The sequence below is a fragment of the Gymnoscopelus braueri genome, assembly GCF_963280865.1.
Source record: "Gymnoscopelus braueri genome assembly, chromosome: 4".
NCBI lineage: Eukaryota > Metazoa > Chordata > Actinopteri > Myctophiformes > Myctophidae > Gymnoscopelus > Gymnoscopelus braueri.
This window is the reverse complement of record NC_137605.1, coordinates 47,614,049-47,640,753: the sequence shown is the minus strand read 5'-3', so window position 1 is coordinate 47,640,753 and position 26,705 is coordinate 47,614,049. Positions and strand designations below refer to the sequence as shown.

Sequence of the window (26,705 nt, the reverse complement as noted above, 5' to 3'; positions counted from 1 at the left end):
AACATGAATGGATGAAGGCTGGTGTGTGGTGGGCTGGTTACCTCCGATAAGGGTTGGGTACCGAAAAAAAAAAGAAAAAAGAAATGGCGGGTACCGGGTACCGGGTACCCATAAAAATAATTACATTTTGGTTCTGCATATTGATTCCTAGACGTGCTAAAAGCCGTTCAAACAAAGGCTTCATGATGACACGTTGACTATTTGTCAGGACCTGTCTAACTTACGTGACTACGCATTCACGCTGCACTACACACACACACACACACACACACACACACACACACACACACACACACACACACACACACACACACACACACACACACACACACACACACACACACACTGGACTATGTTTATTTGGATGTAAGCAGCTGTTATGTACTGAATGCACTTTGTTTTATTCCTTGAATTATTTATTTAAGGGAAGACTATTTGCTGTTTTGCAGTGAATTCAGTTTACAGTAGATTTTTGGCCCCAATGCTGCTCAGTCAGGCTTTTATATTTGTTATTGTCATTGTCAGTAGTAAGAAGTAAAACACTACTGCCCTGGGATGTTACTCTCCGTCTTAGGCTTAGAAGAATAAAGTTACTTTTGTAAAATAAACATTTGACCTCTTATTTTTTTTACCATTTTGGAACCGAAATAGGGAACCGTTAGGAGCCGAAACCGATAAGCAGAACCGGAATCGGAATCCTAACGATACCTATACCTACCTCCGATCTCCCGCTGCGGTCGCGTGGCCAAAATATAACTTGCGCTGGGCAGTGGGCAGACCTCACTCTCCATGAAAATAACAGCGGAGCAGTCCCCAAAATCCTCTCACATATATCCGCTCACATGTCTTAACAGAGCCAGTAAAGCACTGTTTAAATGGCTGAATGATTAAGCATCTAACTTGTAACATTGTAAATATGTTATATTGTTTTTAATTGCTCGATTTTAATTGCTTGCACACTTGGAAATATCCTACCAATTTCATATGACACTTCGTCGATATATGCAATTTTTTCACATTTATTAGTTTTAGAGCTATACATTTTTGGAGTGAATACATATGTTTAGATGCCTGTCAGATGTTCAGATAATGCTGCTCCGCAGGTCTACAATGGAACAAACCAGAAGTGAGATCTGAGCGGGCCGTACGCCAAAGTCAAAGTCACGATAGATTGATAAATGCCGACAATTGCGGTGATCTCGCCGTATATGTCCATTATTAGGTCGACACCACTTTGTTAAATGAGGGCCATTATGAATTAAAGAGATATTTCACTTCACAAAAGAGAATAGTGTCTGCACACTGGTGATGCTGAAAAACCTCTGCTGTATTTTATTGCGTTGTCAATGGTTCGATCACTTAGATCTTCATTAGGACATAATGGGAATGGGCATAATAAAATACAGCGGAGCTTTTTCATTATCACCACTGTGCAGACTCTATTCTCTTTTGTGATCCTTTTGCTTGCCTTGCACCTGGGCCAGGGATGTGTGTGCACTACCGTCCTCATATTTCACTTTCAAACTTGTTTGGGGTCATTTGAACGTCTACTCAGGCTTTTGCGAGCACCCCAGACAGTTTTTAAGTCGCTTGGTTGGTTCAATATTTAGATATCTGATATTCATTTTATCAGACCTATTGTAACTTCAAACTCCATTTTAACCAACCATGTTAGATTCATTGAAAACACACGTCCTAGGTTCTGGTGACTGATATTGTCCTTCTAATACGTGAAAAAAAATTACACATTTTTTTTATTTCATTTTATTTTGCTCATTTCCCCCAATGTTTTTTAAAAAAATGATGAAAAAAGTAATTGAAAAAACACAGCTGGGGTGCTCACAAAAGTCTGAGTAGACATTAAAATGACCCCATGTGTGAAAGTGAAATTTCCCTTTAACTACGTAAAGCATCACTATGTAACTTTTTGTTAATGAATAAAATGTTAATACAATATTACTTATTTATAACAAATAAAATGTTTGACCTGATGGTCAAGATTGTATTCATCCCCTGAGCAAGCAGGCAGGTGAAGTGGATACCTGTAGAATTAGGATACTCTTTTTGTACCAGGCTAGTGAGAGGAAAGACACTTAGTCCAGGCAGATCTTCAATCAATCTTAGTTTATTTGCGAGCAGTTAGGTTACAGCATAGCTGTAGCAGACGATGCTCATGAGCTCATCTCTGTTAGATACTGTCTAATGATATCTTTACTCAGTATTTAGACATTTTTTTCAGTCCCTTTGGTGGGCCCCCTCCTTCCTGATCCACAGTGGTGGAAAAAGTGCAATTTTCTTTTACTTAAGTAAAAGTATGAATACTGCAATGTAGAAATACTCTGTTACACGTAAAAGTCCGAAATTCAAATATTTACTTGAGTAAAAGTACAAAAGTATTGGTATGAAAAATATACTTAAAGTACAAAAGTAAAAGTGCAGAATGTCCCATTTCACAAGTTTTCAAATGTATGAAATGTATAACAATCTTTTGAAAATAGCCGATCTACAAGCTCACAATGCGTCGCATCGGGACGCATTGTGAGCTTGTAGATCGGCTATTTTCAAATGGCCGAAATGTATATAGGGTTGAAGTGGTTAATGTATGTGTTGTAATAATAATCAAAATCTACAAAGTAACTAGTAACTAAAGTTTTCAAATAATTGTAGTGGAGTGAAAGTACAATATTTGGATCCGAGATGTAGTGGAGTAGAAGTAAAAGTACTGAAAACTGGAAATACTCCAGTAAAGTAAAAAAATAAACACCAGTAAAAACTTTACACCACTGCTGATCCATGTCTAGTTATTTCCCAATCAGGCGCATAACAGCATCTTCCATGTAAATGACCTCTTTTCCGAGAATTTAAGAGTTCGCTCTGACATGATATGAATTCTGAGAACTACCCTTGATTCCGTTAAATAAGAGTTCATTGGTCTGATGACATTCTTGATCATGACAACATTTGATATGTGTACTTGCTATCACCCTCTTATGGGACCTTCTATGGTGCTCTTTTCCCAGAAATGGACTTCATACCCTTGCCCTGGTAGCACTGAATGTCTGCTGAACTCAGAGTAGCTGCTTCCCCTACTCTTCGTGCTTGAGTCCTTTTTGCCAGACCCAGGGGGTCGGGCCTACATGAGGCTTTGTCGGTCCCCCTCTCCAAACGTTTTCGTCCATACATGGGCATAAAAGAGGTCTGTCTTCTGTTCGGTCCCCCTCTCCAAACGTTTTCGTCCATACATGGGCATAAAAGAGGTCTGTCTTCTGTTCGGTCCCCCTCTCCAAACGTTTTCGTCCATACATGGGCATAAAAGAGGTCTGTCTTCTGTTCGGTCCCCCTCTCCAAACGTTTTCGTCCATACATGGGCATAAAAGAGGTCTGTCTTCTGTTCGGTCCCCCTCTCCAAACGTTTTCGTCCATACATGGGCATAAAAGAGGTCTGTCTTCTGTTCGGTCCCCCTCTCCAAACATTTTCGTCCATACATGGGCATAAAAGAGGTCTGTCTTCTGTCCTCTTTTTGATTGGCCAAGCTTAGCGTGACGTAGTGCTTTGATCTTTCAACCACTAGGGGTCTGGCAGTACCAGGTCTCCTGGTTCCCTTGTTACTCAATATCCTGCTCTAGAGGCCCTCTAACTCAGTGTCTATCAACCTTTTTTGTGCCAAGGCACACCTGGCATAGCCAAAAAATCCCAGGGCACACCTAGATATCATATACGGTATATATAATTATATATATATATACGGTATATCTATATACACACACTAGGGGTGTGCCGATTTTCACATTTCACGAAACGATACGATACGATATTGGGCACACAACTTCGATACGATTTCGATATGATACGCACTTTTTTATCATGAAAATATATGGGGGAGAAAAAAAGCAAATGTAAACAAATATTTCTGTTTTTGCATTATTCAGACATGCAAACTTGTAGCTTTTCAGCTTCCACTAGCCGTTTTGAATCCAAATAGGGCAATAGTGTGACACCTGACCCGAAAAAAAACAGCATGTTGTCACCCTTTTCACCTCGGGGCTGTTTGCATGCCTGATTATTATTATTGTTTAAAAAAAAAAACGGCGCGGCACACCTCAGCAGTAGCCCCGGCCCAAAATTGGGACGTTTGCCAGGGTTGATATACACTGCTCTAACTTTACATTGGGTCTCACCCCCGCATAGGTTTCTCTTCTACACAGGATCTCTCCAATTGGCTTTCTGCCACTATAAGCTCTATTAGCTCAATGGTAAAACATTTCAGCACGTGCACAGGAAACCGGGTTCAAATCCGGGGCAGAAGAGGAAAGTTACATAGTACAGCTTTAAGCCCTATTTAAGCTCTAAACAAGCTCACAAGCTGTTATTTTAGATGTATTTATTCTTTAATCTGAAATGATTTTGAAAAAAATATAAAAAAAATATTTTATACATATTTTTGAAATATATATATATATAAATCTTTTGAAATATATATATATGTTTTTTTTAACAAAGCGTAGAATAAAAAAAAAAGGATATCTACTCGCAACCCATAAAAAATGTGTCTGTGCCCCCAAAATGGGTCCTGAGTCCAATGTTTGGGAAACAAAGCCGTGCGTAGAACATAGTATAGATTGCAATTTGTGTCCACTGGCTGGTAGCATAATGAGAGGATTTTTGATACTCATTCCAAGCTCAACTCCAGGCTGATAATCCCCCCCCCCCCGTCTCACACACACACACACACACACACACACACACACACACACACACACACACACACACACACACACACACACACACACACACACACACACACACACACACACACACACACACACACACAGAGTTGCCTTTGAGAAGAACACGCCTCAGGGTTAGTAGCATTAGCTTGCTTCTTAGCTGTAATGTGTTCTCTAGTCACATGAGTATAATGTGCAAGTCCCTTCCCCAGAGACTGGTGCATGGCAGTGATACCAGCCAAGGTTATTAGAGTTTAGATTTCTCTTTAATTATTATTATTTTTAATTTTTACTTTGTTAGTTAAGTTTAGATTTTTTTTGTGGAAAATGCTTAGTTTTAGTTTAGTTTAGTTTGTATTCGTTTTAGTGTTAGTTTTCTAATATGGGGTAGTCAGGGGCGAGATTAAAGACATATCATTTTTATCTATGCTTTTAGTTTGTTTTAGTTTTGTAAACACACAATGTATTTTCAGTTAGTCGTCGTTCTTCTTTTGTAAAGTGTCGTTTGTATTTTTATGAAGTGATAGTTTTTGGTTAAAACAAAACGTTTTTTGTCAAAAGGTTAAAGCTCTATATTCTGATAGTAATCATTGCTATAGAGGGTTTGTTCAGGTCTACCCGTCTCTCCAGCTCTTTAATAAACACAAAATACATTCTCAGGTTGTTTGGAACATTTCCAGCCAATCAGGAGAGATTACCCATTAGAGATGCGCGGATGGGATTATTCGTCACCCAAATCCGCGTATACATGTTCATTATCCACCCGCCATCCAACCTCATTAATTGTACCATCCTATTTCTAGATCTGCACCAACCGCATCAAATTATTATTATTTTCCTGACGTTAGTTTTCTTATAAACAATGTTACTCACCACTGTCTGTCGCGATGTAGTGACTGTATACAATCCATATCCATGGTAACAATAAGACGGAGCTTCATTCACTTTACTCTGCTTTCACTTTGTTGCCATGTCTGCTTTTTATAAGCGACTTTTGGCCTTGTTTGGCGCTTGTTTTGGGCTTGTTTTCATAGAACTAGCTGCTTATTTCTCTCGCAAGATCTGGCAACACCGGCTGCATGCGGTACACTGTTGTTAGCGATGTGCAGTAGGTGGCTGATTTGTGCCTGATGTAAAATGACGTAATTTTAAAATACTACAAACGCACACACGGCGAGATTTTGTGCTTTTTAAAAGCTATAATAGGCCTATAGATTGATATCATTAATTTAATTCCTGCATTATTTCACCCACGGTTTATCCAATACTAATTAATAATTATATTTGATTGACCCCTAAAACCGTGATCCGCGCATCTCTAGTACCCATTTATCAGCTTCAATTTTATAATGTTCCAGTTCGAATTTTGTCTGCTCATTTCTTAGTGCCATCACTTCCAATTTCACTTGTTTAATCTGTATTCTGTGCAAGTTCTCTCTCGTGATTGGACAAAATAGGTATCCCGACCTGAAAATGCATTTTCTGTTTTCTAAAGAACAAGAGAGATGGGGCGACTCCTGTTACTGAACAAAAACTCTATATCAATGAGTATTATCAGAATATAGAGCTACTGTATTTAACACTTATTTTAACAAAAAAACATCACTTACCCTTCCTTTAACTAAAATGTGATTTTTTTTCATGTATAGTTTGAGCAAGTTTTAGTTAACTATTATAATAACCCTGAGGAGTAGTGTGCAGGTTAGTCCCTTCCTCCCCAGACACTGGGGCACGATGGCAGTGCTGCGAGCAACAACGTCCCGCCTCTTCCACATCCCAGTCTTTTTTCTCTCCTCCCAACCTCATCAAGATTCTCTGATGCATGCACATGGACTTTAAGCAGGCTTGCAGTCTTTGCTGTGAGGATAATATACGAGGCAGGGAGGGTTGACTTTAGGGGCTGTGTGAGCGTTAACCAAGGCCCTGTCTGTTTCGCCTTTTCAACTGGGCTTTGTTGATTCACAGCTGTGCTAATTAAAAATCCACCGCTTGACTGAGCACAGGCAGACAGGCCAGTGGCGCAACCTGGGGTGTGCTACGTGCATGCGTGTGCGTGTGCGTGTGCGTGTGCGTGTGCGTGTGCGTGTGCGTGTGCGTGCATGTGCGTGTGCGTGTGTGCGTCCGTGTGTGTGTGTGACAGAAAGACAATGACACAGAGGAAGATTGTGACAAAGAGAGAATTTTTACTTGTATCTTTGTGTGTGCGTGTGCGACATATTAGACATAGATTAGACATAGTCATGCCTGAATTATGCTTTGTTGCGCTAAAATAGCCGATATACAAGCTCACACAGGCTTTAGGCTTACGGTTAAAAGTGGCAAACAAAAACCCTGTAAAAATGGCATTCATAAAAGCGCTGTACCCCTGATGTCCTCACATGTATAGTAGGGATGGTAACTTTCCTCAGAAATTATATTTGAATATTGGTCTTAAAAATTGGCAGATATTCGAATATATTCGAATATTATTATTATTATTATTATTATAAAAAAACTATAATATATATATATATATTTTTTTTATGTTTATTTGACAGAGACAATACAAAAAAACAATGTATCAAGTGCTCGGATCCAGTAAAACATATGTTTTGTTTGTTTTTATAACTTGATACATTGTTTTTTGTATTGTCCCTGTCAAATAAACATAAAAAAAATATATATATATATATTATAGTTTTTTTATAATAATAATAATAATAATATTCGAATATATTCGAATATCTGCCAATTTTTAAGACCAATATTCAAATATAATTTCTGAGGAAAGTTACCATCCCTACTATACATGTGAGGACATCAGGGGTACAGCGCTTTTATGAATGCCATTTTTACAGGGTTTTTGTTTGCCACTTTTAACCGTAAGCCTAAAGCCTGTGTGAGCTTGTATATCGGCTATTTTAGCGCAACAAAGCATAATTCAGGCATGACTATGTCTAATCTATGTCTAATATGTCGCACACGCACACACAAAGATACAAGTAAAAATTCTCTCTTTGTCACAATCTTCCTCTGTGAACATAAAACAAAAAAACACACACATGCATATTTTCCCCATATTCGTGGAATATTTGAAATTCGAATATTAATTTATCAGCCCTAAAGTATAGTAATACAAACGTGCGTGCGTGCGTGCGTGACTGCTTGCGTGTGTGCGTGTGCGTGCGTGCGTGTAATACATAAAGATGTGTTTGTATGTGCATACTGTACTGTGTGTGTGTGTGTGTGGGGGGGGGAATGGGTGCACACTGCTAAGCCTCTGGCCTCAAGCAGGGCTGCATCAGGGTTGTGGTGCTGACCTTGGCAGAGGTGCTGAGGGGACTAGCGGAGGTGACGGATGGCTCCTCTCTCTCTCTCTCTCTCTCTCTCTCTCTCTCTCTCTCTCTCTCTCTCTCTCTGACTGGGACACACAGTAGAGCTCAGCAGGCCACCCATAATAACAGTCATGCACACTGCAGTGCTTCCTCCACAGGATGCTGCAGTATGTAAGAGCTGCAGCGTTGCACTTGACCTGACCTGTGCTCATAAGTCATAACGCATTACATTACATTACATTACATTACATTACAGTCATTTAGCAGACGCTTTTATCCAAAGCGACTTACAATAAGTGTAGTACATTCTCTTCTCAAACAAGCAGTTAAAAGTGCAATATATCAGCTACCTACTGTCTTAAACAGATGAGACACATAATAGCAGTGTTTGAAAAAAGTACTAATTTTTTTTTACTTAAGTAAAAGTATCAATACTGCAACGTAGAAATACGAGTAAAAGTCCGGAATAAAAAATTTACTTGAGTGAAAGTACAAAAGTATTGGCATAAGTTGAAAATAGCAGTGCGACGCATTGCGAGCTTGTAGATCGGCTATTTTCAAATGGCCGGACTGACAGAGCTGAAGTGGTTAATGTATCCTTTTTTTTAATAATCCAAATCTATAAAGTAACTAGTAACTAAAATTGTCAAATAATTGTAGTGGAGTAAAAGTATAATAATTGCCACTGAGATGTAGTGGAGTAGAAGTAAAAGTACTACAAATTGGAAATACTCCAGTAAAGTAAAAAATACCTCAACATTTTACTGAAGTGCAGTACTTGAGTAAATGTACTTAGTTACTTTCCACCATTGCATAATAGTTCCTCCCAGAGGGAATGTAATGTACTAGAGGAACCCAGGCTGTGACTAATGCTGACGCTCTCACACCGGCAGACCCACAAAAGAACACAAAGCATGTCTCCGAGTCGCCGTTCAAGTGTTGATCAACAACGCTCGCTGACGTCAAGCAGACGAGCGAGAAACATGTAAAGGAAAATACATAAAGGCTGGGGTTCAAAAGAACACGGAACTGACGGACAGAAATAATTAGTGCCCCCCCCACCCCCCACCCCCCATTACAAAGAGGAATTGTAAGAAGAGAGAAGGTGAGCGGAAATGGTTGAACAGCACTTGGTCATTTTGTAGCTTTGTAGCTGCCGTTGAAGCCAGCTCAACTGTAGCTTTGTAGATATTTTGTAGCAGCTACAAACGTCAAGCGTTGCTTTGTATCTTCATGTCACTGGTATAGCCTGACGCTTTGTAGCTGCCAGTGTGAATGCAGAATCCCCCCTTTAAAAAAAAAAAGCTTGCCTGATTGGAGTGACTTAGAGGCCTTTACAAGGCATTTACATGTTAAATCAAAGCTGGATATACTGTATAGCACAAAATACTGCATTAAGAACCCTGCTTGTGTCTCCCTCATGGAATAGTATACCTTTTTTTAATGCAGTCCTTCCAAAGGATGTTGTAGTACAGCTGCCACGTTGCACTTGACCTGTCCTCTCATAATGGTGTGAGTGAGTGTGGAAGAGAGTGCAGGCACGGTGGAATGGATGGAGGAAAGTGATAGGAGTGATTTGAAGGGTACCAGTGAGAGTAGGCCTGTCACAACTATTACATAATCGTCTGATCGCAATTATTTGAGATAATCACAATTATTTTTGCATAATCGTTTCCATGTTGAAAGATTTTCACACATTTTCAAATATAAAAAACAGCTATTTCTGCTTTTTTTTAAATGATCAAATATGTCAATAATTTCGTTGTATATTTCAGTTTATCAAATCTGCCACATGTGAAATGTTTCATTAGGAAGCCTAAAAGGCTTCACATGTTCCAATGTTCAACGCCAGACACACAATTAAAATCGTTAATCGCAATTATTTGAGTGACAATTAATCATCAATTTAAATTTGTAATGGTGACAGCCTTGAGTGAGAGGGAAGATGTATAGGACGGTAGGGAGACCAGCCATGCAGTGTGGCTTTGGAAACGGCGGCACTGATCTGGTGGCACTTCAATCTGCAACAAGCGTCTATTATTTCAGTCTGCCCAAGAGTGGCTCACACAAATGGGCCAAAACGTGTTTTTTAACAAAAGGATACATGGTCACTACAATAACCAACGTTTTGACGTGGAATGGTCTTCTTCAGGGATTTAAATGGTTGTCGGTAGCGTTTTGTGCAGGCAGAGGGTTGACTGCGTCGCAGCAGCAAAAGTACAAGTGCTCCTCTGTGTAACAGTGATTATGTGCTCCACATGAGACGAGTGTCTGGTTCAGAGATGGTGATTGCTATTGACCAGTGGTGTAAAGTAACTTAAGTACATGTACTCAAGTGCTGTACTTACGATTTTGAGGTACTTTTACTTTACTGCTCAAGGGCTTTCCAGAACCGCAGATCGCCCCGATATGCCCATATATGGGCATGCCCATATATACTGATAACATCAGGGATCTCGACATATGGCCATAAAAGGGACATGGACAGACAGATGTAGAGATCTCCATATGTGCACAATCATAAAAGGGACACAGGCAGACAGACATATACAGAGATTTATGGACACACAAGGGACACGGACGGACGGTTATAAATATAATGGGTCCTCTGACAATGGGTATAATGGGTATTGCATAACAGGGTGGGTTATGCATTCCCTATTTGCATCGTTCCCAACTTGCATGGTTCCCGAGTAGGCCAGTGCCCGACAGGCACAGGTCTAGTGTCTAATAAGGAGAGGCCTGCATGGCACAGACAGAAAGAAAAAAAAAAACATTCAGATCCAGTTACTAGGGATAGGAGTAAAGAGCGGACAGAAGCAAAAAGCAAGACATTGTTTTCATGATTTCATGCTGCTGTCAGCAACAGAATATGATATAGTAGGATATTAAGCTTGGTGGAGCACACACACACACACACACATACACATACACATACACATACACATACACACACACACACACACACACACAGGTGAAACCATGATCTTCTTGCGGGGTATAAAAAGGATCCAAGAACAATGTTAGGTGTAATTTACTGCAAAAGTGGTAAAATGAGAGAGATACAGGCCAGGGTTTCTCCTTTCTGCGGAATGTTGACAATATGATATGTGCTTCAAACACTGGTTCTCAACGTTGGGTTCCCGGGACCACCAGGGGTCCAAAGGGACCGTTATGGGTCTGTAACTGTAACTCTGAGAGTGTATTACGGGTCCAAAAACTCCAGCTACACCCCTCTCTCTTCCCTGACCACTTGGTACAGTCTGACTAGGTGTTTGACGGTCTTAACAAGGTGATTGACGTCAGCTGGAGGAAACGTCGTCCATGAAAAACTGACATTCATGTACGTTGATGTCACAGTCGCCAAAATCATCATCATCAAAATATCAAAACACAGGGGGAAAAAAAACACACTCCAACATGTTTATTATGTCTCAACTTCATTAGAATAGGTTTTGGGTGCAAAATCGGCAAAGTTGCATTCTAAGGATTTTTACAGTATAGATTGGGGATCCCACAGATAAAGAATGGTATAATGAATATCGAACTGGGGGTCCCTGAAATTCCTAAGGTTGAGAATCACGGTATTGTCCATTATTTTGACCAGCATGCTCTGCTCCTCTGTGTGTGCCTGTCTCCAGGCCATGTTCAGCCTGTGCATGGTGGAGAGTGAGGCTGATGAAGTGACCCTGCAGGGAGTGACCAGTGTGGGACTGAAGCACGCTCTAGACTTTGCCTACACCGGACAGGTGAGCCATACACCTACACACACACACACACACACACACACACACACACACACACACACACACACACACACACACACACACACACACTGTCAAACTCAGGCTTGATTCACATCGTCGCTGTTGGGCAGAAACCTCTTATGTCCGTATTCTAACTTTTTGTGTTTTGTTTTTTTTCGTAAATTGATCATACTACAGTGTCAAATAAAGGAAGCAGATCCGCAAGCTTGAAACGCGGCACGACGCAAAGCGTTTTGAGCTTGTAGATCTGCTATTTTTTTTTTTTTTTACAACTTTATTTATAGGATTTTCAATTATTGAGACATACAACCCCACAAATACCCCACCCTCCCCGGTTCCCTCACAGAAAATACAATTACAACAATAAAACAACATTTATAAATGGGAGAAAATAAATACAATACGGGAGCAGTAAATAATTTGAAGCAGGAATTGAAAATAAAATAGACAAAAAATAAATGAAATTAAAAATCAAAATGAAAAAGCCTTAATAAGCTTAAGGGGGTTTTAGTGCATCCAGACCAGACAATGGTGTAATTGATTTGGCAAATAGGGGCTACCACACATCCAAGTTCAGTCAGAAGAAGAGTGACGAATATTTCTAGAAATCACAGTAAACAGGAACAATAATGAAAACAAAAGGACATACGTCATGATAGGAAAAACACTTATTCAGTCAAAATACAGTATCACTTCCAGTAGTTGTAGGAAAAGATAGAGAAAGGGTGAATTCAATAAAAGGGGACCAGGCCTTTATACATTTTTGGCGAGACTTCTATCTGTTGTATCTGAGCTTTTCTAAAGGTATAAAGGACAGCACATCCCTGACCCAATTCGTGAACGTTGGTGGTTTATCTGATTTCCAATTGCGGAGAATAAGCCTCCGGGCTATAAGTGAGGAGAATGCTATGAAGTTGGCTTGAGGAGAGGTAATTGGTACATCATCATTGGGAACTCCAAATATAGCAGTTATTGGGTTGGGCTCAATTGTTATATGACAAATGGATGAAAAGGCATTACAAATATTATTCCAAAACTGAGTCAAGGATGTGCATCCCCAAAACATATGACCAACAGTTGCTGGCTCCAGATTACATCTTATACAGGTAAAATCAATATCAGGATACATTTTGGACAGTTTTTCTCTCTAGAAATGCAAACGATGGAGTATTTTAAATTGGATCAAGCAGTATCTGAGACACAAGGAGGTGGTATTAATGCGTCTCAAAGAGCGCTCCCAGGTATCCTCCTCCAGCTCAATACCTAGGTCCTGTTCCCAGGCTAGTTTTGTTCTGTCCAAGAGAGGCGGTCTAATCTCCTGTTTAGCCTTATATATATTAGATATGCTTCCTTTGGTGTATGGGGTCCCAGTCTAGTATGGTGTCTAGTATACTCTTATCTGGCATAGTTGGAAATGGAAAATGTTCCCTAGCAAAACTACGTACTTGGAGGTATCTAAAAAAGTTAGATTTTGGTAACTCATGGTCCTGTTGAAGGGTTTCAAAAGAGGCAAATGTACCATCTAAGAATAAATCACAAAACAATATCAAGCCATTGGAGTGCCATGTCTTAAAAGCTGTGTCCGTCCGGGAGGGAGGAAAAAGATGATTGTTAGTCAGAGGCATATGGCCACACATGTTTTTAAAACCAAAATGTTTTCTAAATTGGCGCCAGATTCTGAGAGAGCTTTTTATCACCTGACTACTAATGTGTGTGATAGTACCACCCGGAAGTGCAGAGCTCAGCATGGACACCGGAGAGATCTGCTACTTTTGATGTATTTAAATTTGAATCCTGAAAAGTCACAGTTTTGGACATAGTGTATGAGGTTTCCACCCGACAGACAATATGTTGTGGCGTGCTGTAGTCTCATTCCGCAATTAGCCAATCTACAAAATTAGACGATCTCCCTCCTGGACAAGCTCGTATCGCCAAGCACTTGTCCAGTAGATCAGCAATTTTTTGGCACGTGACTACGTACTATGGCACGCAACACTGTATAAATCTACTTGCCCTAATGTATTTTCTGTATTATACTATATTCTACATATTATCAGCGGTGGACAGTTAACAAAGTATATTTAAAAGTACATGTTTTGAGTATCTGTACTTTACCTGAGTATTTGTATTTTTTGGATACTTACTGTATGACTTTCACTCCACTACGTTTCAAGGACAAATATTGTACTTTTTGACTCCACTACATTTCTAGGACGGTAAAAAGTATATTATGAATTAACCACTTAAGCCCTGCAAAAGCAACAGGACACAAAACGCTGCAGCACGTGAGAGCAAACGAGTACCTACCTTCCTCCTTGCTGTCGCTTGTGGCCCGGCTCTTGGCCACAGCAAAAATGGAGACAGACGATTAAAGGGATAAATAACAGAACAGGTGCATGGAGGAGAGGAGCTTCAATTCACTCTTGCTGGATGAGGCCAGAGAGAGGAGACCAGTTAGGCTCCTGTGTAGAGTATGCCATTTCAGCATATTAGGGGCAAGCCCACTTTTTGTGAGGGCACAGAGGCCAAATGCCATACAATAAAACAAGGATCTTAATGATCTTTACTTTATTTTCTTAACCCATTAAGACCTGAAGCTGATTCTACAAATGTCTTCTAAATCCCAACAGTATTCTAAAAATCACACCCAGTGTGAAGTGGTCATCACAGTGATGGAAGAAGTGATGGAAGTAGTGATGGAAGAAGTGATGGAAGAAACCATGGAAGAAACCATAACTTAAAAAAAACAAATGTATGTTCTTTTTTAAGTAATGGTCCTATTTATAGGGCTATGCACATGTGTCATGTTTCCCTAGCCAATCACAGTCCTGAATAGACTGTGATTGGCCAATCACGGTGCAGGTTTAGGGGGGGACATTTGTGGCCAATCACAGCGCAGGATTTGGTGTGCAAATATCCAAACCTCACATATAGGGGCGGTTTCACCGCCCAAAAATCACACCCAGTGTGAAGTGGGCGGTGTGGTCATCACAGTGATGGAAGCTCACTTAAAAAAAAAGGTTTGCATAGTCCTATTATAGGTTATTAATTTCATCATGTGTCTCGCTAGCCAATCACAGTGCTGAATAGAGTCAGCCAATAGAGTCAGCCAATCACAGTACAGCTAGGGGTGTACTAATGCTAGGGGTGTACTAATTATGAGCCAATCACAGTACAGCGAAGGGTGTACTAATGAGGTGTCCCAACCCCACTTATAGGGGCGGCTACACCGCCCAAAAACGTATGTTTCTATATCAGTGGTTCTCAAACTTTTTCATGTCAAGGACCCCCAAAATGATATGTATTTGGCCGCCGACCCCATCTCAAAATATTTTGTTCCAGGGACCCCCCAGAAGCAAAGATTTGAGTTACAAATGTTTGCTTTGAAAGAATATATATATTCAAAGATTTGCTCACATTGTCACGATTTTTCAAAAATAGCAGATCTACAAGCTTGTATAGCTTGTATATCTGCTATTTTTGAATAGCCAAAGTGTAAAATAATGCTTTTTATCTCAAATAAAAAAATGACACAGATGCGTTCCAGGTCTTAATGGGTTTTAATACAGAGTTAAAAATTCAGAATATCAACAAAAGGTGTCTAAAAAGGAGGAGAAGAATGTGACATCAGCGTGAGCAGTGTGGGCGAGGTATCAATGGCCTCAGGACAAAAAAAACAACAACAGCGTCTCTCAAACCTCACGATTAAGCGGATCACCCGCTTTAATTGATTGTGCAGTGACTTCTAGCCCGAGCCTGACCTTGTGTGCCAGGAACCCCTGCGTCTAATGAGCATCCTTGTGGCTTGGCAGCCTGTGGCGCCGTTTCTCCTAATTGTATTTCCACGGTGGAGAACGAGCGGAGTGGGGGCGTCGGTCAGACTGTAGAAGTAGGTCAGCAGCGGGCCAGCTCAGTCACCACCACCACCACCACACTGCTGATGTTGTGTTGTTCCTGTCTGCCCAGTGGAGATGATAGGAGTTGGGAGACCAGGGGCAATATGCTTATCTCCGCACTGTAAATAATAACCTACTAAAAATCCGCCAGTCACATGCCCACAGGCCAACGGGTTTAGCAGGCACAACCGCCACAGGGATACACAAGCCATAGCCTTGTGTATACAGTGCTTCATCGTATGAGCAGGGCTTGTGTGTTCCGACCGTACGTGGATTAATGTGTTTGTGGCGAGACATTTTCGTGTCCGTGTCAAATCTTTGATTTAAAAAATGTATGTACAGTATTAAAAAAAACACATATATTATAATGTGTGATGAAAGCACTGACTGTCATGATAAGACCCAACTATTAAAATCCCAAACACAAAATAGTCTTTGACAATGCTGCATTGATACTAGCCTGGCATGGCCAGACTAATATCACTGCGTAGATATTAGTCTGGAATCTCTGTGTGGAACCTGCATTTCCAAGGGGCGAATTTAAAAAAAATGCCTCTGGTGATAAACCTGCCCCATATTTGCATACTGGGCCCTGATTGGTCCCTCACTACTCCGGAGGGAGTGAAATCCAATCACAATTGAGCGGTGCCAGACCAAATCTGCAGAAGGCACTTTTTTTTTTGCAATGGTAGATTCGTCTGGTATACCGTGGCTGACTTGCCAGTCTCCAGGTTTTCTTCAGAATAGGTACAACACTGATTTAATTAATGCAGATATTTTTTTTTTAAATACATGTGTAGAAATACATGTGTAACACATTGGAATAGACGCCACATTAGGAGTCCACTAGTATACATTTAGGGTTAGCTCTATATGTGTGTCTGGTTAATATTATTGACCGCTCATTTTGTAATGTCCGTGCCCACGAGAGCGCATGCTTTGTACACACACACACACACACACACACACACACACACACACACACACACACACACACACACACAAAGGAATGAAGCATCCGTGTGTTACATAAACCGACAGTCAAGTCAAGTCAATTTTATTTGTAAAGCACATTTACAAACCACCAAGGTTGACCAAAGTGCTGCACGGCATACAAATCGTTGCTGTCGAGCAGAAACCTTGTATCTCAATGTTTCAACTTTTTATTTATTTATTTAAATTAATGCCCTACTTCAAGCGTGTCGCACAGAAGTAGTTAAAATAGCCGATTTACACGACGCGTTGTGAGCATGTAGATTTTCACTATTTTATTTTCTTAAATGATAAAAAGTAACGTTTTATTGGACATACAATGTTTCCGTTCGACCGCGACGAAATACAAAAACACAAAGAGACACCAGAAGTGAATTAGTCGGCATACAAATATAACAGAGCGCTCTGAACCTGTGTGGTTGAGTACTTCAAGGAAGTACATAATGTGTCTTTTGTTGAGATTCTGAATTCTTAACTCCCTGAGTCCCCATCTTTAAACCAATCCAGTGACTTTGATTGGTGCAGGGCTGATCATGGATCAGATTGTAATTACCATGATTTATTTATTTCACTGCAGTGCCCCTAAAATGACGAAATTCCAGGCTTGGTTGCACAGAAAAAAAAACATACCAAAATAGATACAGCTGAAGGAAACTGAAAAACAAAACAAACAAACAGTTGTAAAAATTGGATGATATAATTGTATTAGTTGCTGAAAGTGGAATAAAAATTAAGTACAAAAGTAAACAAAAACAAATAGAAGTACAATTTTACATAATATTATTATTATGAATTGAAATGGCATTATGGCTTCTCAAAACAAAAAGTTATTGCTTGTTGTAGACTCGAAACAAAAAGTTTAGGACTTCGACATGACTTGGGACTTGTCAGTCTTGACTCTGGACTTGAGTGCAAAGACTTGACACTTACTCGCAATGACCTTGTCGAACCTCTGCTCCTTTTTCCGCGTAAACAGCGTAGATACATGACGTCATTGCTGTGCAAAATGCAAGTTGCAAGTTGACCTGTACTTAGTCTGCAGTTTTTTCCCCCTCTGTTTGCCGAGAATAACCGATCTACAAGCTTGTAGATCAGCTCTTTTCAGCTAGTGTCCCTCACAGAAGAGATGCTAGGGTTCAAGAAAGTGGTTACGTCTAGTCATGGCTGCCAGCTCCCACTTGAGGTTGTGTGGGAGCTCCGACTGCTCCACACCGTGCTGAATAACCGCTGGCTTGCATAACGTCTTCAGACTAGGTCTAAAGTCTAAGATGTACAGGTCATCGGCAGATGTGAATGTGTCTCCTTGAAAGAAGATCACACGATCTCCCTCCATGCCACAGCACATCCAAAACCTCCGATATGGGCCTTTCGCTTTGGGATCAACCTTCTTCCAGTAAAGGGTCTCTGGATTGAATTTCCACAGATCGTTGAACTGCTGGTTATCGTCATAGGCACCGAATATGTACAGCTCTCCGTTGTAGGCAAAGGCTGAATGACTTGCGTGACTCCTTAGGAGCGGGGAAGAAGGCGTGCTCAGCCAGCAGTCGGTCTCGGTGTCAAACACCCTGATGTTGTTCTTGTGGATCCACTGCATCCCTCCCCCAAATACAAACATCTTTGTTCCAATGATGGTGGCAGAGTGACATTCTGAAACGGGTGCCTGGGTGCCTGTGGTGCTGATTAAAGACCAGACCATTGTGGGGGTGTGCAACTTGTAAATGTCGTTAATCCCTCCAGTCTGGGTGATCCCTCCATGGATGTACATCACCTTCCCCACCACACAGGCCGAGTGGCTGTATCTCCTCTCTGGAACAGTCCCAGAAACCTTGGGCTTGAACCATCTGTGGGTGTTAACGTAGAACGCATAAAGCACATTTTTGCAGAAGTATGTGAATTGAACTCCCCCCCAGACGTAGATGACGCCTCGTATCAGCACAGCCGTGTGGTAAACGCGCCAGGAGGGAACCTGAAACGCGTGGTTTCCTCTTTCATTCGTCACGGGGGGCAACAGTATCCAGAGAAAAGACACTGTGTTGAATATGTGCACCTTCATCTGATTGATGTTACCCGTGTGGGACCGTCCAAACGAGTACACCTTGTACCCCACTGCCACAGCAACTCCCTCTGGTCCTCCTGTCTTCTTGGTCACTGTGCATCGCAACATCTCTCTCTCTCTCTCTCTCCCCGTCTCAACAATAATGTGTTATGTGAGCACCCTGCAGCAGCTTCTATAGGGTGACCTCAGCTCTGGTGTGACGTCATAATGTGCTATGTGAGCACTCTGCAGCATATTCTATAGCAGTGGTTCTCAAAGTGGATTCTATGGACTCTCTGGGTTCCTTTAGGGGGGTCTAAATTGACCCTTGCAAGTCTGTAACTCTGACCGTATACAAATAGAACCAAATGGACCCTAACGGGTCCATTTGGTTCCATTTGTATAGTGTCAGAGTTAAGGAGAGACCTTGAATTTTTTAGGTTGAGGTCACCCTATAGAACCATTGTTCTATAGGGTGACCTCAGCTCTGGTGTGACGTCACGTCACACAAAACATAAAGCGTTGCCATGCATGCCTGACATTGAGCCTTCAGCCATGTGACATCACATGTGACAAAGTCTGCATTTCCCCTGCTTCTGCAGCTCTGTAGCTGTTGCTCTGTAGCGGCAATCACTGCTATTATCAATGATATTAGTTGCTTTGTAGCAGTAATCAATTTATTCCTGATCAAATTACAAAGGTTTTCAACTGTTTTATCATCTCTTAGCCTGAACACAGTTTATGAAGCAGTAGGAAAAAAAACAGATATGTCTGCCTAATAACATTTGGACATGTTAAAATAAACTAGGCTACAATGTCCCTTATCTTTTCCTTTCCAGCAGCGTAGACACATGACGTCATTGTTCTGCAATGACTCAGAAAAACATGTCAGTGTTGATAAAACAAAAAAAGAATGGATAAGCTCAGAGGCATATTATTGCCGTTGGGCAGAAACCTCCTATGTCCATATGTCAACTTCTTATGTTTTCCCCCTGCAAATCTCGCGCTCTCTCTCTCACACACACACACACACACACACACACACACACACACACACACACACACACACACACACACACACACACTGCGAGTTGAAATAGGGCTCCAAGTACAAAGAAAAGTCAAAAGTTAAATATTTGTCTTTGAAATGTTGAGTGAATGAAAGTCAAGTGAAGTATCCAAACGTACAAATACTCAGGTAAAGTGCAGCTAACCCAAAAATTATGTACTTGAGTACCAGTACTCAGAGAACCAGTACTCAAGTATTATGTACTTTGTGATGATAATCTCTCTCCTCTCTGGTCTGTGTCAGATTGTGTTGGAGCCTGGGGTGGTGCAGGACGTGTTGTCTGCAGGAAGTCACCTTCAGCTGCTGGAGCTGCTCAGCCTCTGTTCCCACTACCTCATACAGGTACAAATACTCTGATCCTACTACCTCATACAGGTACAAATACTCTGATCCCACTACCTCATACAGGTACAAATACTCTGATCCTACTACCTCATACAGGTACAAATACTCTGATCCTACTACCTCATACAGGTACAAATACTCGGTTCCCACTACCTCATACAGGTACAAATACTCTGATCCTACTACCTCATACAGGTACAAATACTCTGTTCCCACTACTGATACAGCTACAAATACTCTGTTCCCACTACCTCATACAGGTACAAATACTCTGTTCCCACTACTACAGGTATAAATACTCTGTTTCCACTGCCTCATACAGGTATAAATACTCTGTTCCCACTACCTCACACAGGTATACTCCGTTTCTACTACCTCATACAAATACTCTGTTCCCACTACCTGATACAGGCATAAATACTCTGTTTCCGCTACCTCATACAGGTATAAATACTCTGTTCCCACTACCCCATACAGGTATACTCTGTTTCCACTATCTCATACAAATACTCTGTTCTCAATACCTGATACAGGTATAAATACTCTGTTCCCACTACCTGATACAGGTACAGATATACATACAGGACATACAGTACTGTACAAACAGTACAAACACACATAATGTTAGTGTTAATCCATCCCTGTGCTCACATTCCCCCATCACCACACGTTCGTGCACACGTGGAGAATGCACAAAAAAATAATATTTACACATGTGGCTCAACAACACCGCATGTATTTTCATGCCTACCTAAAACACTGTTCCCTACTGTTATAATTATCTGCAGGAAAGCTGCAGACAGAGCACATTAAGCCACGTAATCCTAGACATAAATTGGCTCAACAGTCATTGCAGGGGTAGACAAACCTTTACTATCCAAGAACATTTCCCTGGAGCCGCAATACATAGCCGTCTATTTATTTTTTTCAGAAAATGTAATATGCTTATTCTGAACATGTCTTCCAATGTTGCTTTGTTTGTTGCTAATCTCTCAATGTCCTGCATCAGGCAGGAGGATTGTATAGTGTATATGTCTGTACTTAAGCAGGTGATGTGGAGACTACCAATCTGAAACGTAGGCCAAAAAAGAAACCATTTATAGGCTAGAGCACAGATTGATAACACATTAAAGGAAAGGTCTGATATCAATAGCTTAATTTAGGCCCCTTTTAACAGTGTCAAATGTGGAGATCCAAAATGCTCCAAAAGTAGTGTGTTGATCTCCTCCTCTGGGGGGGGGGGGGGCGATTTGACTTGACCAATATACATTAATGATGAAATGCAACGTTGAGCTTCAGCAAAATTAATGAACTCAAAGTTTTGCCTACATAAGACAACCCACACAAGCACACTTGATCATTGGTTGAAGTGCAACTAATAACACCTTTGCTTTTAAAGCGTTTGCCAGTAACAGGGTGATTAAAAGAGTTGAACTTATATGTGAAGCTATAAAAGTGGGAGGGGCTTGGCTGTCGTAGGTGTGATCTGATCAGTAGATTTTTCAAGTCGGGGGTTCTTCAGCAGTAGACAATGCGAGGGGCAACTGCAAAACATTCACCAAGAGAGGGATCAGAGCTTAAAATGTACCCGTGTTTCTTAATGATGTGTTCAAACTGGCGCCTAAGAGGAGAGTATACTGGATCAAGCAGTTTATGCGCTGTTCACCCATAGTGCTCTTCTGCCTAGGAGCCAGACATTCATTCTGAGAGCTGTCATGAAACCTATTGGAGGCAGGCTGTATCCATTTATCAGGATAGCCAAGCTGACGAGGACAAATCTCTAGAACCTTTTTAATGTACTCTGAAAGAGTCATCTGTACTGCAGATTCTATAAACGTTTGAGTTGGCCAATGGGAGAAAAAAAACATCTAAAATCATTAAAACCAGGAACGCATTTGTGTAACCACTTAAACCATTATTTTATACTTTGGCTATAAAAAAATAGAAGATCTACAAGCTCATAGCGCTGCACTGAGTGGCGCGCTATGAGCTTGTAGATCTGCTATTTTAGAAAATGTGTGTAAATCTTTGAATATATATATTTTTAAAGCGAACATTTTAAACTAATATCTTTACTTCTGGGGGGTCCCTGGAACAACATATGTTGAGATGGGAGGCGGCCAAATACATATCATTTTCGGGCTCCTTGACATGAAAAAGTTTGAGAACCACTGATATAGAAACACAGGTTTTTCAGAAATCTGCCTCAGGTCTTAAGGGAAGTAGGATGATGACTCTTCTGCATGAAGTAAAATAATTGCGGTCTGTAGGTTTTCTACTAGCTCTGTGCTCAAATTGGTCATCCACTTTTAAATGTAAAACATTTTGAACAGAGTGCACTGACATGGTGAGATTCAAATGTTCTTAACAGCTATTCAAAAAGATGTTAGAAGTGGCCATTTGTCAGTCACTGTCCCTGTCCAGATAACAAACGCATCATCAATATAGCATGTCCATAATTGGGTCTGTGCTAAAAAAGAAAATGATATCATCGGTGTCGGGCAGAAACCTCTTATCTCCATATTCTAACTTTTTGTGTTTTGTTGTAAATTAATGCCCTACTTGATCATACTACAGCGTCACACAAAAGCATAAAAGTAGCAGATATACAAGCTCAAAATGTGGCGTGAAGCTACGCATTTTGAGCTTGTTGATCTGCTGCTTTTGCAATTTTTTTATTCGTTTTTGGACGTATGAGGTTTCCACCCGACAGAGATGATATACAGGAGGATTAAGAATACAATTGCTGAATAACTTTAGGCCTACAGCAATGATAGCAATGATGAAAAATAACTGTTATTAGTTTCCATATCATTAAAACAATATATGGAAATGAATATAATGGTAATATACAGTAGAGTTACATCATAATGATGTAGACTATGCTCATGTGTGCCACCTGGTGGCATCAAAGTGCTATGTGTTTTCATTCAAAGAAATAGCTGTCACTATGTAGATCCACTGGAATCAATGGAAGAATTCATCTTCTTCATTCATCCACAAACCTGTCCACAAAATGTTGACAGCCAAACTGAGTATATGCTGTATTATTCCATTTTGTTACACCATATATTCAGTTTGGTTGTTAATATTTTGGGTAGTGTGTGTAGTTGAAGAAAGCCTTGGTTAGAATAAATTGCAGAGCTATTTTCTTAATGATTGTTTTATCCATTACTTTGTCACTTAATCCAATAATATTAGATATAATATTATTTAAATGTACTATTTTATGTATCAACAAATAATTTAACCGCTTAAGCGTTATTTTATACTTGTTGATGTCCTGCAAAAGTAATGCAACACCTTGTGAGCTTGTAGAGCTATTTAAAAAAAATTGTCTACGTACGGATTTTTTTATTTTTTTTGTGGAAACTTTGCACCTATAATGACATGTCCAAAATAGCGTTAATTTATTACTCGATTATTTTATTAAATTAAATTAAATTATCTGTCTATCTGTCTGTCTGTCTGTCTGTCTGTCTGTCTATATATATATATATATATATATATATATATATATATATATATACATATAAAAACATTTAAAAATGTATATATATATATTTTTCTTTCTCTCGATTAAATCGATTAGTTTTAAGAACTGTTGCAGGTGTTTGTATGAGGTGGAGGGTAGCACCCACCAGTAGATGGCAGTGTTGTTCCACTGCTGTTTTCAACAGACCTTCCTCTCTCCCTGTTCTTCTCTGTCCACACTTTGAACAATGTGAAAGTTGAATTCACCACAGATAAATGGTTATAAACGTTAAAAGCTGCCGACAGTCACCGTGTTGAACTCAGAAAACAAATCCTGCAGAATCCTGAGTGCCATTTTAACTGGGAGTGTAAATTGACCCTCAGCATTTTCCAGTGTTGCAAGTATTTCAGTGTTGCAAGTATTTCTGCGGAAAATGCTAAATGAATGTACTGTAATTTTTTTAATGTAAATCAAGCCTTTTATAAATTAAAATTAGATTGAAGGGCAGTGTTCAAATTTTAGACAAAGAAAAAAAAAGATCAAAGACTATGAAGTCCAGAAAAAACATTGTTTTGCCTTTTTGTTTCTCCAGAAGAGAGGTTCTCGATTGATTGATTGATTGATTGATTGATTGAATACAGAGGTGCAGTTATACAATAATGCAAAAGGATAACACAAAAAGAGCGCTTTTGTTTCCATTGTGGTCCCATTTATTCAATTCATCAAGACATATAAAGACATACAAGAAATCATCAATACTAGGAGCAGTAAAAGTATATTAGTATAGACAGAGTGAAAGTATTAGGTCAATAGATAATTTATTTATTTAGATCATTTATTTCCCCCAGGGAAGCAATGAAGTGGTACTATACTCATGTCGTCTTATTCACCAAACAATACACGTGAAACCATTTCATATACAAACAATAATTCCTCAAGGACCAGGTGGTTCTGTGGGTTTGATGGTGAAACTAGAAAAGCACAAGTCTCCGCCAGGTCAGGTAGGTTATTATGGCCTCCTGGTGGCGCTATAATAGGCCAATGTGAAAAGGGTGCCATTTATTCCTAGGCCGTGCACGGCAATCGGACACTGCATGCATGATTTGAGGCATTTTGTTCTAAAAATGTGTTTTGCTAAATTTGACCTGCTGGTGGCGCTATAACAGGCCAATGTTAAAAGGGTGGCATTTGTTCCTCAACGTAGTGCAAATATGCATTCAAAGTTTCACCGCAATCGGACGCTGCGTTCATGATTTGCGGCATTTTGTTCAAAACGGGCCACTCCTGCAAACATTACATGTCAATGTTAGCCAATCAGGATGGAATATGAAAAATCTAACAGATCCGTCTTGATCACATGACTATAGAGATCATGTTTACCGATTTGCGTGAAATTTGGATAAAATCTGTAATATAAAAACATTTGTTTTACATAAGTCTGCCTCCTGGTGGCGCTATAAAAGGCAAATGTGAAAAATGCAGGGCAAAGGTTTTTCCTTGACCTCTAGAGAGTGTGCATACAAAGTTTTACACTGATCGGTGCAGTTATAGGTTAAAACACGAATCGGCCTGTTACAGCGCCACCATGAGGCTGATTTGAACATTTTCAAATGGCATTTCTTCCTCGGCCTAATGGGAATGTGTGTGCAAAATTTCACGGAAATTGCATGCTGTGTTCATGATTTGAGGCATTTTGTTCGAAACGGAGTACTCCTGCAAACTTTGAAAGACAATTTTTGCCAATCAGGATGGAATATGAAAAATCTGAAATGAGCCGTTTCTTTTAATGACTATAGAGATACTGTGTACCGATTTGGGGGATTTTTGGCCAAAATCTGTAGGAGTACTGTTCAAAAATGTGTTTTGCACAAATCGGCCTCCTGGTGGCGCTATAAAAGGCCCATGTGAAAAAATTGGAGCAGAGGTTCTGCTCTGGCATCCAGGGAGTGTGTGTGCACATTTTCGCTGCGATCAAGCCAACGGTGCCAGAGATTAGCTGTACACAAAATGACAGAATGACACACGGACACACACACACACACACACACACACACACACACACACACACACACACACACGGACGGACGGACGGACGGACGGACGGACAGGGGGTAAAACATACTCTCTCGCCATGCCTTTCGGCCTGGCGGAGACAATAAATGGCCTTTTTCTTCATTGCATCCTGGTTTATCCTGCGCTGAACACGCAGCTGTGCATTTGCTGCAATAGAACCAGGATCCCAGTGTGGTCAACAGGAAACCTGCCACGCCAACGTCCAAGGATCTCTTGACTCTACTGGCAGCCAGTGGTGTAAAGTAACTAAGTACATTTACTCAAGTACTGTACTTAAGTAACATTTTGAGGTATTTTTGGGCGGTGTAGCCGCCCCTATAAGTGGGGTTGGGACACCTCATTAATATTAGTTTCCTGCACTGTGATTGGCCCACTTGGCCCACTTTCCTGTACTGTGATTGGCTGACTCTATTCAGCACTGTGATTGGCTAGCGAGACACATGATGACATTAATAACCTATAAATAGGATTATGCACTTCCAAAAATCCATCTTTTTTGGAAGTGAGCTTCCATCACTATGATGACCACTGTGATGACCACACCGCCCACTTCACACTGGGTGTGATTTTTGGGCGGTGAAACCGCCCCTATATGTGAGGTTTGGATATTTGCACCCCCCAATCCTGCGCTGTGATTGGCCACCAGTGTACCCCCCTAACCCTGCACCGTGATTGGCCAATCACAGTCTTTTCAGGACTGTGATTGGCTAGTGAAACATGACACATGTGCATAGCCCTATAAATAGGACTATGCACTTAAAAAAAACACATTTATGTTTTTTTTTAAGTGAATCACACATTGTGATTAGCTAGCAATACACCGCCAATTTTCTATACTTTTACTTCTACTCCACTACATCTCAAAAGCAAATATTGTACTTTTACTCCACTACAATTATTTGAAAACTTTAGTTATCTTTACAAAGCATATATTAACCACTTCAGCCATAAATACATTTCGGACATTTGAAAATAGCAGATCTACAAGCTCACAATGCGCAGTGTGAGCT

The 26,705-nt window shown here is 40.4% G+C and overlaps 1 protein-coding gene across 2 annotated transcripts in view; it reads left to right on the top strand.

Moving 5' to 3' along the window:
* Window positions 1-26,705, top strand: part of klhl32 (kelch-like family member 32) — a 73,728-nt gene that overhangs the window by 22,138 nt on the left and 24,885 nt on the right. Inside the window, exons 4-5 of one of the 2 annotated variants that reach the window (XM_080425702.1) lie at window positions 11,684-11,791; window positions 20,046-20,144. In XM_080425702.1, the coding sequence (XP_080281828.1) occupies window positions 11,684-11,791; window positions 20,046-20,144 (207 nt within the window). The remainder of the gene's footprint in view (window positions 1-11,683; window positions 11,792-20,045; window positions 20,145-26,705) is intronic. The other variant, XM_080425703.1, reaches the window with a different exon arrangement.